The sequence below is a fragment of the Mchenga conophoros genome, linkage group LG9 (assembly GCF_057382185.1).
Source record: "Mchenga conophoros isolate Kocher_MC1m ecotype Shallow Benthic linkage group LG9, M_conophoros_male_GT1.1, whole genome shotgun sequence".
Taxonomy (NCBI): domain Eukaryota; kingdom Metazoa; phylum Chordata; class Actinopteri; order Cichliformes; family Cichlidae; genus Mchenga; species Mchenga conophoros.
The window spans coordinates 3,973,191-3,987,572 of NC_140534.1; the positions used below are offsets into that span (position 1 = coordinate 3,973,191).

The 14,382-nt window shown below is 47.6% G+C and overlaps 1 protein-coding gene across 1 annotated transcript in view; it reads right to left on the reverse strand.

The window, feature by feature from the left end:
* The window catches only part of sspo (SCO-spondin), a 103,467-nt gene that overhangs the window by 47,231 nt on the left and 41,854 nt on the right, over positions 1–14,382 (reverse strand). The window contains exons 59-89 of the mRNA XM_085287850.1: positions 14,165–14,329; positions 13,887–14,078; positions 13,664–13,786; positions 13,352–13,481; positions 12,871–12,996; positions 11,968–12,053; positions 10,691–10,876; positions 10,425–10,595; positions 10,086–10,341; positions 9,927–9,973; positions 9,633–9,803; positions 8,588–8,722; positions 7,442–7,578; positions 7,264–7,358; positions 7,118–7,167; positions 6,859–7,029; positions 6,430–6,600; positions 4,847–4,926; positions 4,204–4,373; positions 4,041–4,087; positions 3,712–3,912; positions 3,088–3,258; positions 2,779–2,979; positions 2,583–2,673; positions 2,267–2,487; positions 2,036–2,182; positions 1,739–1,905; positions 1,433–1,578; positions 564–784; positions 439–474; positions 135–299 (exon numbers count right to left, since the gene is read on the reverse strand). Coding sequence (XP_085143976.1) covers positions 135–299; positions 439–474; positions 564–784; positions 1,433–1,578; positions 1,739–1,905; positions 2,036–2,182; positions 2,267–2,487; positions 2,583–2,673; positions 2,779–2,979; positions 3,088–3,258; positions 3,712–3,912; positions 4,041–4,087; positions 4,204–4,373; positions 4,847–4,926; positions 6,430–6,600; positions 6,859–7,029; positions 7,118–7,167; positions 7,264–7,358; positions 7,442–7,578; positions 8,588–8,722; positions 9,633–9,803; positions 9,927–9,973; positions 10,086–10,341; positions 10,425–10,595; positions 10,691–10,876; positions 11,968–12,053; positions 12,871–12,996; positions 13,352–13,481; positions 13,664–13,786; positions 13,887–14,078; positions 14,165–14,329 — 4,476 coding nt within the window. The remainder of the gene's footprint in view (positions 1–134; positions 300–438; positions 475–563; positions 785–1,432; positions 1,579–1,738; positions 1,906–2,035; positions 2,183–2,266; positions 2,488–2,582; positions 2,674–2,778; positions 2,980–3,087; positions 3,259–3,711; positions 3,913–4,040; positions 4,088–4,203; positions 4,374–4,846; positions 4,927–6,429; positions 6,601–6,858; positions 7,030–7,117; positions 7,168–7,263; positions 7,359–7,441; positions 7,579–8,587; positions 8,723–9,632; positions 9,804–9,926; positions 9,974–10,085; positions 10,342–10,424; positions 10,596–10,690; positions 10,877–11,967; positions 12,054–12,870; positions 12,997–13,351; positions 13,482–13,663; positions 13,787–13,886; positions 14,079–14,164; positions 14,330–14,382) is intronic.

Genomic DNA, 14,382 nt, shown 5'->3' on the forward strand with positions numbered 1-14,382 from the left:
GCAAGAACCACACACGCAGCTCCTGCAGTCATATCAACTGAGCACTAACTTGTACTTTATATTATAGTTATATAAGGCAACACAAACTGATTTATTAAATAAATAGAGGCAGGCAGACAGTGGGCGTGGTGTACCTGGACACTGGGGCAAGTTGCATGCCTTCTCTTGGTGAGAGCTTCCAGAACAGGCTGGTGTCACACACTGTCGATGGCGGGACTTCAGGGCCGGGCTGAGAGCGTCGGTGCAGGTCTTTGTGCAAGGACTCCACGGCGACCAGGGAGAGAACCCAGAGTCCTCCTCTGAGGAGATGGAAACGGAAAGATGATGAAATACAGAGAGGATATTTAAGATAAGAAAAGCCTAAACAGCATGCACAAATACAAGAAAATGGCAACCAAAGGAACAGAGTCAAATGAGTGCACAGAAAAGTGAACCTACCCGGTGTGGCTGGTTCTTCTGTTGGAACAACAGTAGCTGGAGGGGAAAAGCAGCTTTTCATGAATCTGACCTTCATCCCTGAAATACACATATTACACGTGTTCTACAGAATCTCTCCAAAGTACCTGGACAGTCAGGGGCCTGGCAGTAGGTCGTTTCCCTCCGTGGCCCCTGGCAGTCTCTCCCTCCACGGGCCGGGGCGGGCTGTGTGCAACCTCTAGAGCGGGTTTTGAGCCCCAAACCACCGCAGGATAGTGAGCAAGGGCTCCAGGGGCCCCAGGAAGACAAAGCACCGTGTACAGGACAGTGCTCCAGAGAACAGTTCCACCTGCCGTGCACACACTCGCTACGGGGAACAAAAGGGGTAGACTGGTGGTGATTTTCCATATAACAGCAGTTTTACACTGTTTTATACGTATGACACAGTTGGCATCGCTCCCACTGTGTCACAACAACAAATGTTTTCCATTTCTTACTCAGTACAGGATTGTAGCTGCGCACCAGTTCAGGTTGTAGCTGTACACTGTGGTAGATGTTCTCAAAGTGGGACCGGTGGACTGTGGACAGGCCAGTTTGACACTGGAAGTCTTTATTACAGGGCCACAGTGCTGGAATGCATCCATCCTGTGCTTTGGCGTTATCTTTGCTAATAAGAAGAAAGGCCTGCCCTGAAGAATGGGCTGTCTGGATATCAGCAGGTTTGTATAAAACCAGCATCAACTGTTCAGAATTAATGACTCAGTCAGATCTGAATGAGGCCATAAAATTTTGCTCTCAACTCAGTCCATCTCAAATGACAACGGTGTCATTCCTGTGATAACGGCTTTGCAGTGATTTCCATGGATACTTCGACGTGTCCACGGTGCAGCCCACCTCTCCCACTTTGATAGCTGCCCCCACCTGAACGGGATGTCACGACTACTTTGGAAGTAGTTATTTAAAATATGTTGTTTTTTTTTAAATTGTATTATTATTCCCAAAGTTCTCTGCTTACCAGGCGCTGCAGTCATGGACAAACGTATCTCCAGACTGGAGCTCCATATCCTCTGAGATGTTATGAAACAGCAGGGATGCGACTGGTGTCACAGAGACGCTCTGCAGAGAGGCCAGCAGCTCTTTATCCACCAGACATGGACACTCCTGAAACACACCAAACACAAACACCCTCTAAAGAGAAGAAACTGCATCAGTTTGAAATGATCTTCTCAGTGGTGCATCACAGCCTGGTTCATGCTCTTCATTTTCTGTGCTGCACTTTTAAAACGTCACATGTCTACTACTGAAGTTACTCTGAACCCACCGACAAGCAGAGTCCACGGTGCTGGTAGGTGTGCACGGGACAGTGGCAGCCTTCCTCGCAGCCGTCAGCGTAGCATCCCTCCCTGCCGCTGACCTGAGCGCAGCTGAAAGGACAACCTTCTCCTCGTTCACACTCCCTGTACAGCCTGCCAGGAGGGCAGCCCACCTCTGCAGAGCGACATGAAGCCCACGCAGCAACAGCAGTTAAAGACACTAATTAAACAGTCCTCCAACTGGAGCAGTGTAAATATAACTTTGCAGCATGGCTACAAATACTGCACAGGAAGCAGATGCTCACCGAGGCAGACGTGGGTGTTGCAGATCTTGCTCTGACGACCGCTGCACGCTGGAAGGCTGCAGAGACGAGAGCGGTACTGCTGCCCTCCACCGCAGCTGACCGAGCACTCGGACCACTGAGACCACGGCAACCACGGGCCCACTGACTCTGGAGACACAATACAGACAGACATCACACATGTAACAATGCAGATGGTAGTGTAAAAAACCTAGATGAGCCCGTCATGACTACCTGTGCACAGGTGCGTGTTGCAGTCTCTCTGCTGCTCAGCATCACCCAGGCAGCCTCTTCCGCCACTCTGCGGAGACGGATTATCACACAGGCGCCTTCTGAACTTGACTCCACCGCCACATGAAAGAGAGCATTCAGTCCAGGCTCCCCATTGGCTCCAGCCACCGTCGACATGGCAGCCGGGGACAGACTGACACTGCAGAACGCCAGCCTCACACGAGCTGAGATTAGGTCGGGAAAAAACATTATGTGGCATTTTTTTTTGCTATTCGAACATTAAGAGTGAATTAAACCAAAATAAGAATCAGCTGCTTACCAGTTTTTGCAGTCACTGATAATTTTCTCTCCTGGATTTGCAAACAGCCAATCAGATCCACCGGGCCATAGCCACGATGCATTGCTTGAATCTGCACAAAAATAGACCGATCAGAGCAAATGATCACACTGAGTGGAGTAAAATGTTCACAGTCTAACACGCTGATATTTACAAGTTAGCAAAATTAGGATCAAACCATTAGCAGAGCTGTCGTGGTATTTGCAGCGACACTCCTGTCTCACCACACACACTCCGTCCTGCAGCACCGTGTCACCAGGACAACCACAGGTCGCGTTACACTCGGGGGAGTCCAAGCACTCTGTGTCACCATGGAGATCTGAACAGGAGCGAGGACAGGGCTTCCCACAAGGCCATTCTTCCTGGCCTCCACCACAGTCTGAGAACAAGGTTTGAATAGAATTACCATCCACATCGTTTTTTAAAAGTGGAACAGTGTTTATGCAGTTCTACGGTCAAAGTGAATGAAACCCACAGCTATGCTAACCTGAGCAGATGGTGAGATTTTCACTGCAAGGGCGGCTCTGCCTCCCCTCTCCCAGACACGGCAGACCGCCGAATCTAGCAGGAGGACTGTTACACTCTCTGGTCCGAGTCGACGATCCTGTGCATCCATCGCACTCTGACCACATGGACCAGGGACTCCACGAGCCATGAACTAAAGACACAGTACGGCAATGAGAAGAAGAAGAGGTACAACTACTCTGATGTAACTGAGAATCTGTAGCTGGAACCAGAAAACCAAAAAGAAAACCGACACAAATTAAAATATTAATATTTGAAAATATTTGAAACGGTCGAGGCTATAAGTAAGAGACAAATGCACAGTGATTAACAACAGTAGCAAAACAAAACTGTAATATCTCAGTGAGAGAGAAAAGTGCAATAACAGTAGGTCATTTTTCAGCATGACACAGAAATCTGTATAAATGCTATAAAATCAAAAATCCTAGCTGACTTCCATCTTGAGTCATTGCATTCACAAGATTTTCAGAAAACGTGACCTCTGACCTCTGACCTTCAGCCCAAAGGCAAGTAGTTTCAGCCACACGCATCCAGAACATTTACAAACTGTGCGAATGTGTCTTTCCATGAGACATTATCATCTCACCTGGACAGAAAGTAACGACAGGGCAGGGCTGCCTGTGGATCTGAACTCCAACCCCACTGTGCAGTTCCTGCTCACCAGAGCACGGCTCTCCTCCGGCCTCTGGCTCAGGACAGCTGCAGCTTCTGTATCGGGTCACCGACTCTGCTCCACAGGTCCTGGAGCAGGGGGTCCACTCTGACCACTCACACCAGCCACCTGACACTAAATTGGATGTAACAACTATCTGTGCTATTTTATACCCACTACAAGACATAGCCATTGTCTACATCGTCCTACATATTAACACTATTAAGATGATCTGACTGAAACTGAAAGCTGGCTTTACTTACCTGGACAAGGGTTTCGAGTACAGTTGAATTTCCCACCTTCGCAGGTGCTAAAGAACAAAGGAACAGAAGGATCTTCAGGTTTCCTTTCTAACTGGTTATCTTTGTGTATCCTAATGTGTTTTACATGTGTTACGTGTGCTTCTTGTGTTTGTATAATTCTGACCAGTTGTTGCATCCATCAATGGCTTCAATGGTGTCTCCAGGTTCCAGTCGTCGTCCGGTGTTAAGGTCCAGGCAGGGACAATCTTCCTTCTCTAAACAGACGGTCCCATTAGCAGACATGACTTTTCCCTCTGTACAGTAGCATCCTGGCTCACAGTGCCACTCACAGTGCTGAGAGAGAGGGGGGGGGGGGGGGAATTAGGACTTTTATTAATCCCCAGTAATGAGTGTGAGAATAAGCACATCCACGTCTGACATAAGTCAGAAAAGGGTGGATGTCCACTCTGTGGAACCAGATCAAAGTGGGAGGCTGACAGGTGGATTGGTACCAGTCTGTTAAGGACTTAGTTATCAGTACAATACTGTGGGTAGTGGCTGAAAGGATAAGACTGTAGATACAAGTGGCAGAATGTTTTTTTTCAAAGGCTTAAACAGGAGGAGAACTTTCATGAGGCAGTTCCCACCATGACCCAGGGCATGGTTGATAAATTATTTCACCTCAGCATCACCCTGGAAAACCTGGAGGAGGTGCTGAGGAGAGGGAGGACTGAGCTTGTTTTGATGACACCCTCCAGAACCTGGTTGTGGATAAGAAGCATGAAATACATCGAGTGACAGACAGGAGTCACACTAGTGATACTCACAGTAAGGTCATCACAGGAGCGAGGGCAGGATGGCCCACAGCTGCTGAACACTGTTCCTGGGACCTGGGAACATGGTGCCACTGAAAACACAAGCATACAGGACTTTGGGTTACTTACATAACCCTGGTTCTCAGAGTAGCATGATTGAGATGGCTAATATAGGAAGCATCTCCCTGCGTATTCCTTAGAGGGATGTGTCTCATGCACGACCACGCTGGGCTGATCCAATCACACTTGAGTTTGCATTACTTCGCAGTTATTATTTAAGATAAGCACCTCGTCGCCCTTTGACCCAACAAGGTGGGCTGTGAGACATCTCACTCTGAGAACACACGACTTAAAGTTCTCCTAGAGAAACACTTTTGTGTTTATGATGAAGCCTTAGTATGGTAAGATGCTTCAAGGACAACAGATCCTTGTGTTGTAGTTTCTTGGTCTGACCAAATTAGAATTAGCCAGCGGTCTAAATACGTAGCTAAACAAATGCCTTGCTATGACCACTTTGGTGCAACGTACAAAAGCTCTGAGGGCTCAGAGGCGGGCCGCCAAAAGACGTGACACACGCTCTGAAAATCAAACCTCCTCCTGAATTTGTATCTTCTGAGATATTTACTCCACCAAAAGAGCTAACATAGGGCAAAGTCAAAAGTGGGAGGAGGTTATCATGTGCAACACACTTAGGAATGTAGCATGTGGGCTGATGAATGGGGACCATGCAGCTTTTTCACCTGTGGGAACGAAGGAGATTGCCAGGGTAGCATCTTCTTTCTGACCTGCTGACCGACAGGCTACAAGAACTGTCCCAGTGGAGCTGCTGTAGAGTTCGGTCATTCCATGGCCAGCCCACCCTCCCCTCCTGGCCTGGTGGGCTTACGGGGGCTGGCCGGGGCTTGATTTGTTTGGGAATTTTGAACTAAATACATATTCTATCTATGCTGGGAACAGGTGCTGGTGCACACCAGGAACCATTCATTGTTAGGCTCGGCAGCCTCAGTGTAGAGGATGAAGATTTCTCTGGGGTCTGACCTCATTGTCATCCTCATCCAGTGCCCACATAAACCAACGCCTTCAATCGTGAGCTGGGCATGTTCTAGCCTTAGGCAACACAAGTAAACCTGGTGTGTGTTTCTACTCAGTATATCTCAGGAGGACTGTCTGTGTTAGCTTGTATGCTAACTACAGCAAAGAAGATGTCGGCTGATGTGCATAATCGTAAAAAGAAACCATCTCAGCGTACAGCTAAGTGGTAGAACACCACGGTGCATGGCGAAGACTCAAGGTCAGGATGAAGCCAAGTAACAATGACAGACAAGTTAGCGTTAGCACTCATATCTATGGACAGCTATAATAGCTAGCCTATATTGCAGGTCAAGATATGCTTGAAGCACAAAGAGGCGTTTGAACAATGCCTGCGTCGCAGCCACTTAATGGTACGTGGCTCTGCCCGACATGGTCGTTGCGATCAGCAGACAGGCCAATCCCATAGTGAGCCACTGAGGAATGACAACCCTCAGTAATACAGAATCTACCGCGCTGTACTCAGTGTAGTTAGCAGACAGCACATGCTAGTAATACAAACGCACCTGGACAGTGCTCGGTGTTACAGGATGTGACTTTACTTCCCAGCCCCTCACAGTAATTCCCCTCCCCCTCTGGACTGGGACTGTCACAATTTCTCCTTCTGCTTCGGACCCCCCCACCACAAGACTTGGTACACTCCGTCCAATGACTCCACTGACCCCAGCCACCATCACCTGGAAAAAGCCAACGCATCACATTAAAAAACATGAAGAGAGCAAATAAAGGTTAGTAAGCTGAGCAGATCAACATAAATACAAGAACCCCTTCAAAACTTTAAAGTGCCAGTGTGGACACTTTACTGTGAGTTTACTGCATCCTACTGTACGACAGGGAGGCGTCACTTTCCTAGTAACTGATTCAAAGCCAGACAAATTAAACTTCACGTTTGCTCAGACTATTAGTCAATGCACAGGGACAGAAAAGTAACCCACGGTCACACGGGGCGATGATGCAGACTTGGTCCTCATGGTGAGGGCCCGTACAAGGCAGGCCACTGCCAGAGGGCCGGGGGCTGGAGCAGAACCGGTACCGAGACTGAAGGCCTGCTCCACAAGACACCGAACAATGACCCCAGGGAGTCCATGCTGACCACTGGCCATCAACTGTTTGGTTTGTGCGGTAAAATCAGGCAAAATCAGTGTAAATCACGTTATAAAAGACGAAAGACATCATCGCACTGTAAATACATACCATTGCAGCTAAAACGGGAACAGGTCACCAGCCTTCCTCCTTCACAGGTACTGAAATATTTGACACACATTTGTGTTTAATCCACTTTATATCTCCACAGTTTGTCACGGCTCATATATCTGCTGAAGCAAGCCAGCTTTACTTACCAGTTACTGCAGTCTAAGGGCACGGTGTCTCCCGGGTTGTACTGCTCTCCGCCTACATCACAGCGACAGTCAGACTCGCTCACACACACACCGTCCTGGGAACGTAGGAGCCCGTGAGCAAAGAGGTCGTACCCAAACCATCTGTTTATGTGTGTGTGTATTCCTGTCACCCATTCACCTGCTGGACAGTCCCTCGTGGACACCGGCATCCCGGAGTACAGTTCCTGCTGAGATCCAATGTGAGGTCCATGCACGACACTGCTCCCATCATACACTGCATCCACTCCTGGCCCGGAGGACACTTCTTCCCTTCATCTAGCACAGCAACAGAGTCAGAGAAAAGACCAGTAAAAACCCCTACAGCATAACCAAAAACACCAGTTTGAAGGGATGAAAAGTGGGCGAAACGGTGAGCGTATGAATTAGAATGTAACTGTCATAATATCTGAGTTTTAACACAACAGCCATGGAAATTCAACCCATGAGCGATGTGACTCAGGGCTCTGTTACCAAACTGTATCAGCACCGACAGATAAAAGGAAACGCCATACAGTGCCACGACACAGTATTTAGCCCTTTCTGATGTCTCAGATGTTGCATATTTGTGACAAATAATTCAGAACGATTTTAAAGTTAGGCAAAGATCTCCTGAGTAAATACGAAACGGACGCCTTGGCAGCTGGGTTTGGATGGCTCTGAAATAATCATTTAAATACTGCATTTTCTATTTCCTCTGGTATGTCCAATACTGAATGAAATTTAAACATTTAAGTGTCACAAATATGCAAAAAATTAAGAAATGAAGAAGAGGTTAAATGCTTTTGCACTGTGTGCCATGCTGCCATACTAGACATAAGTTACAATAAAGTTTAAACAAGTCATCAGATTGTAGCAACTCAAATCACACGAGTCACAAACTCGAGAAACACCTGCAAGTGACTCGTGCTAACTCTGTGGGTTTGTTGTGGGAAGTGGACCTCGCTCGGTTCTTGTGAGAAGTAGCTGCAGAAAGGTGAACGATGTCAGCAGTAGTGACTTCTGCTTGTGAATAAACAAAGACCAAACAAAGTGTGCAAATAGGCTGAGACTGTAGGATTGTAGCTACTCAGAGTGAGTCTAACCATGACTGTGTGATGTAATGGAAAGCAGCTGCATCACTGTCTGTATGGTAAATGCACTGTATCGGATCTCAAGGGAGAGTGAGAACAGCTGAGAAGATCACCGGAGCCTCTCTTCCTCCATCACAGACACTTGTTGCAGCCGCTGCATCCACACAGACACCAGCGTTGTGTTATTATTATGATGTAGGCTGTTCCTGTGTTACCACAAGGCTGCAGGTTGCAGGTGCTGAACTGCTGCGTGGTGCCGTGAATCCGTATGGGTCCGCGGGTTCGAGTCCTGTATCCTCCTCCACACGTCACTGAACACTCTGACCATGGACTCCACGGCTCCTTTAAACCTTCAGACGAATCACAGCTTAAAGTTTTTCATCTTAAAAGGTTTCATTTCAGTTTTTTTTTCAAATTTTAGAACATATACATTATTGGTCAAAAGTTTCAGAACACCACAATTTTTCCAGCTTTTTATTGAAAATGATGCAGTTTGATGTCTGATTGCACTGTGAAATGAAAGCATGGATCCTGCATGTTGATCCATCAGTCAATGATACCTTCTTCCAGTCTTCAGTAGTCCAGTGGCAGTGTTTCATGGCCCAGGCAAGCCTCTTTGTCTTATTCTGACGTCTGGCTTTCTTGCTGCAACTCGTCCTGTCAAACCTGCAGCTCAAAGTCTTCTCTTTCTTACTACGACCACTATTAAGCTGCTTGAAACTTGTCCTCTGGCTCACTCGTGTCTTTGTCTGCAGATCTCTTCCTGTCAGCTTCTGAGCCTTTGATGCTGAAGGAAACTGGACTCACTGACATCTTGACTTTCTTTGCAGTCTCTCTGTAGCACAGACCTGCATTTATAAGTGTTATGTTGGTCTGTCTCTCTTCCATTGTTAATCACCGTTTTCTTGCCATTTCTGTAGCAACACTCTACTTTCTGCAGTACAATACTGTTCAGCTGATGCTGCTCAGCTTTCAAGGCCTGCTCAGCCTCCACTGCTGCAGAGCAGCTTTAAACTGTTAACCATGCTGTGTTCCCTGAAAAAGGCCTCTTTGTATAATTTTAACTTGTATGTTATTTTCCAGTTTTGGGTAACCTTACCTTTTTCTTTTACCTCTGGCAGTTCAACACTTACCTTTGTAGCATTTCAAGCTGTTCATTGGACTTGGATGACTTGAATTGTAATGAATAACTGAAAAATCGGGCTGTTCTAAACCTTTTGACCACTAGTGTATATTTTCTTCTAATTCAGTCGTTCTCACCGAAGCAGGGCTCAATGCTGCAGGTATCAATCCCAACCCTGTCTCCTTTGCAGGGACGACCACCGAACGCAGGAGGAGGATCGGTTCCTGAACGATACCTCCTCCTCACACCAACGTCACACGTCCGGCTGCAGGCACTCCACTGTGTCCAGCTGCTCCAGCCACAGTCCACTGAGAAACACAGACGCACACACGAGAGACGACAAAGGAAAATAAAGTGGCAGACACAAACCATTAAGCAAGAAAACACAGAGACAGAGGGAGACAGCAACAGCACGTTTCTTTTTCACTCACCGGGGCAGGGAGCTGTCCCACACTGCATTTCTCCATCGGTGCATGTGCTGTTTGACACACAGTGTAAGGACAAGTGATTTCACACACATGTATTTATGGAAGGTTAGAGCTACAGTTTGATCTTCCTCTTTAATGCGATGCACGAGTAAAGAGAGGTACCAGTTATTACAGGCATCAACAGGCAGGGTGGCGCCAGCTGGGTACATCTCCCCGTGGTGGTAACACGGGCACTGTGCCAGGGGCACGCAGCTGCTGTTGAGCAGGTAGAAGCCTGGGGCGCAGTAGCAGCCGTCGTAACAGGTGGTGGCACACTGTACCTCTGTGGAGGTCATGTCCAAGCACACCCGTGGACACGCGCCCCCTTGAGCCTCGCACTCTCGTACCGTCATATACGTCATGCCCTCTGGACACACGCCTGCGAGGACAGGAGTGCAACAAGACTTGTACGTGATATTCAGCGGACGGGGTGGCGAAACGTAACAGGGACAAACACGGTACCTGAGCAGGGCTGAGAGTTGCAGTCGCGTGTCTGAATGTGAGGCCCAGAACAGCTTTTACCTCCATGCTGTGGTGTGGGGGAATTACACAACCGCTCTCTTGTCTGGACACCAGAGTCACACCTGGACGAACACTGAGACCAGGCCGACCAGGCTGACCAGCCACCGGGCACTAGAAGAACACATCAGCTTTACGGCCTTTCATTTTTCTCTTTTTCCAGGAATGATGCCATCTATCCTGTCTTTGTGTGTCTACATGTGTCATACCCGGGCAGTGCTCAGTGTTGCACGGCTCCTGCTCCTCACTGTCTCCATCGCAGGCGGGCTGCGTGTGGTTAAACGGCGTGCAGCTGCGGAATCGTCGCCTCACCCCCACATCATCTACGTGGTTGAAACACGTTTTACTGCACTCTGACCAGCCGGTCCACTTACTCCATGTCCCACCTGGTAGCGCTGCACAACAAGAGGAGGGAAAGTAATGTAATGGACTCATTCAGTGCTTTCCACTGCACCTGAGTAGAGGTCACTTTCTATCACAGCCACACTATGATGGATGCATCACAGAGCAGCCTGGGGTTACTAAGTTGCCCAAGGACATTTGCATGCAGACTGGAGCAGCCAGGGATTAAAAGCATCAACTTTCCAATTAGTAGATGACCTGCACTCCCTCCTGAGCTGCAGGATTACATCACCTTTAGCATTGTGTTGCTCAAACTTTGTACATGTAGCACAGAACAGATTTACACACGTGTGGACAGAACAGCGATGCTTGATTTGAACTCGTCTAACTTACACAAGAACAACTTAAACTTCTGTGCAAAAGAAATTTGAGCTCTTAGCTGTATTCTCTCATAAAAACCCAAAACACAACAATAATCACCGTAACATGCTGTGTGTCGGACGTGTCAATAGATCAATATTTATTTCTATTGCACATTTAAAAAGGACAGTGTTCAGCAAAGTGCTTCACACAAGGCAGCAAAGCGGATTACAACAAATAGCAACAAAAACAGTTGTAAACCAGTTACAGTTACAGTGACAGCACAACTGCAGACTGGGAGGAAGTCCAAACTAATTCAAAAGCTGGATGGAACAGGTGAGTTTTTAAGCGTGATTTAAATGATTGAATGGATTCTGACATGCGCACATCGATTGGAAGATGATTCCAGAGTTTAGGTGCAGCAATTGCAAACGCTCGGTGCCTCCAGTCTTTCGTCGGGGCCTTGGTTGCAGTAAGATCAGTTGGTTAGAGGATCTGAGCGCTCTGTTGGGGCTATGCACGTCGAGAAGGTCTGTTAGGTAACTGGGCGCCAAGGTATTTAAAATGTTAAAAGTATACAGAAGGATTTTAAACACGATACGGTATTTAACAGGGAGCCAGTGTAGATTGCCTAGAACTGGGGTGATGTGCTCATGCCTTCTGGTGCCAGTTAAGAGGCGTGCTGTGGCATTTTGAACTAACTGAAAAACGCTGGAGGAGGCCCATGTACAGAGAATTGCAATAGTCTAGTCTAGAAGTAGTAAAGGCTGTGAGTGTAATATACCAGGGAAGCATGTGCTGGAGCAGCTCTGAGCCTCAGACGAGTCTCCTGGACAGGGCTGACCTCTGACTGCTCCTGCTGGAAGAGACCTGAGGACACAGAGCATAAACACTCCTCACAATCTATTTAAAGTATGCGAGGAAACAAACATCCAAACAGTAAGTGATACAGAAATGATAAATTATACATATAAGCATTTACAACCAACAAACTGAACACTGGTAATATGTTTCACATCAGAAATATACGGTATGATCCCAGAAGCAGGCGGTTAGTGTTACACAGTGTCGAAACATGAAAGGAAGGCTTTTTAATCAGAGGACAGCATCAAGTCAGTTAAACTTGTGGGCCATTGATGTGTCAGGTAAGTAGCAGAGGGGTTGTTGTTTCAGCTGCTTTGCTGTGATAATGAAACCAACAACTCCTCCAAACAGGAGTGGTTTCCCTCCTGATCTTTGTTGACTGATTTTTCAGTGGCTTTGTGCTCAGAGAGGATCAGTGTCACCACTGGTGGCGTGAGGGAAACCTTCATGAAGTTAGCCTGGAGGTTGACGTCCTTTAGTGGGCCCTGTGCTCACTGCCCAACACTTCGTAACCCGACATAGATCATCAGAATTGGCGCCCTGTGCTTTTCAGCTTCACCTTCTTCATTGTTTGCTGACTGTAACATCGTTCAGCGTGATCAGTTTGGTGGTGGGTCAGTGAACGATATCCACAGAGGGACACACAGACGTCTACATGCTAGCAAACGGCCATTAAGTACCAGGATGCTTGGACCCACTGTTAGTGGATCCTGGGTTCCTCCTGGTGCTCAGCGATGCCCGTCCTCATGAGGCAAGAGTTTGCAGGCAGGTCCTGGGACAGACTGAGCTGCTTTAAAGCATATATTAAACTAAACAAGCTTACCTGTAACGTTGTTGTAGCCCCAGACCACAGGTTACATCACAAGGTGACCATGACGACCAGGCTGACCAGTGACAGGTTGCAACACAGCTGGATCTGTCACATGTCACTTGCCCATCTCTGCACTTACTGTAAGAATAAGCAATTTGATCGAGAATACATAAAGTATTTTTAAACATGAGCTAAAAAGGTTGATTATTAATCAGTTTGTTTGTTGTTGCATTTATAGGTGGCTGAAAATTAGCTGCGGCTAACTGTGTATTGCTGTACACTGTCCCTGTTAAAAATAAATAAAACAATCAGATGTGAGCAATTCCTCACAAACCAGTGCAAACGATGCTGCCAGTGCTGCTCATTATGATTCTCACTATTTTATTACAAACACAAACAAATCCATAATTCAACAGAAACCTGAATTTGGACTGATGTGTTTATTTAGTATCATCTTTTGTTCCAGGCACAAAGAGCTGAGCGTGGCTCTTACCACGTGGTACACTGGTCCCTGGGGACCACCTGTCCCGGATGCAGTGTTTGGCCATCCCAGTGACAGACGCACTGGCTCGAATTCACACATCGTCCCTGTTGAAGGTACAGCCCGTAGGGACAACGACAGCCTGGAGAAAGACATCATTCATGCCTTAATCACTGTGTCAGCTACATTTGGATAAATCTTGCACAATAACACATAATTAATGTTCAGAACCTCTGTGCTCAAAGGCTAGAAGACCACTGAAATTTCTTTGCGCACTGTGCAAAGCCAACGCTGGCCTCGAGTCAAATCTACTGTGCATCCTACCCGAAATGCACTCAGCAGTGCAGTTTCTGTCCAGGCTGAGATGTGAGCAAGTAGGAGGACAGGGATCGACTCTCCCGGCCTGACAGTCTTCCTCTGTTACCACCACCATGCCACGGACACAACCTGTCATTTAAATAACAGTGCAGACATTTCAAATGCTTTTATTGTTTCAAGCAGGTGATCAGAAGATCCGGTCATTTCAGGCTGGTTGCATCTCAATGACCTGTCTGTGTGTCCGTGTCTTTGGTGCAGGGCTGGCTGTTGCAGCTCTGGCTCTGCCTGGTCATCCCCTCGCAGTCCCGTCCACCGTTCTTAGGGGGCGGCGCCGAGCAGCTCCGGTTCCTCTGCCTGACTCCTCCTCCACAGCGGGCGTCACATTCCGACCACTCTGTCCACTCTGACCAGTGACCATTAACTACAACAGGAGAAAGGCTGCCGTTGCATTAACTATTACTGGATAATAGGCAAACACGCGTCTCATTATGGAGGTCGAAGGCAGACCTGGACACGCTTGAGGAAAGCAGGCTCGACTGTCAAATGGATCCCCGCTACAAGCTCCTCCGGGCAGAGCTTCCCTTAACATGTCCCTCTGCCGGAACAAGGAGCCAAGACCACATGACACACTGCAGGCGCTCCACGCTGTCCACGGGGACATGACGCAGTCCACTGGAAGAAAGGAGACCAGAGGGAACCTTAAAAATATTCACTGTTGGGTCACA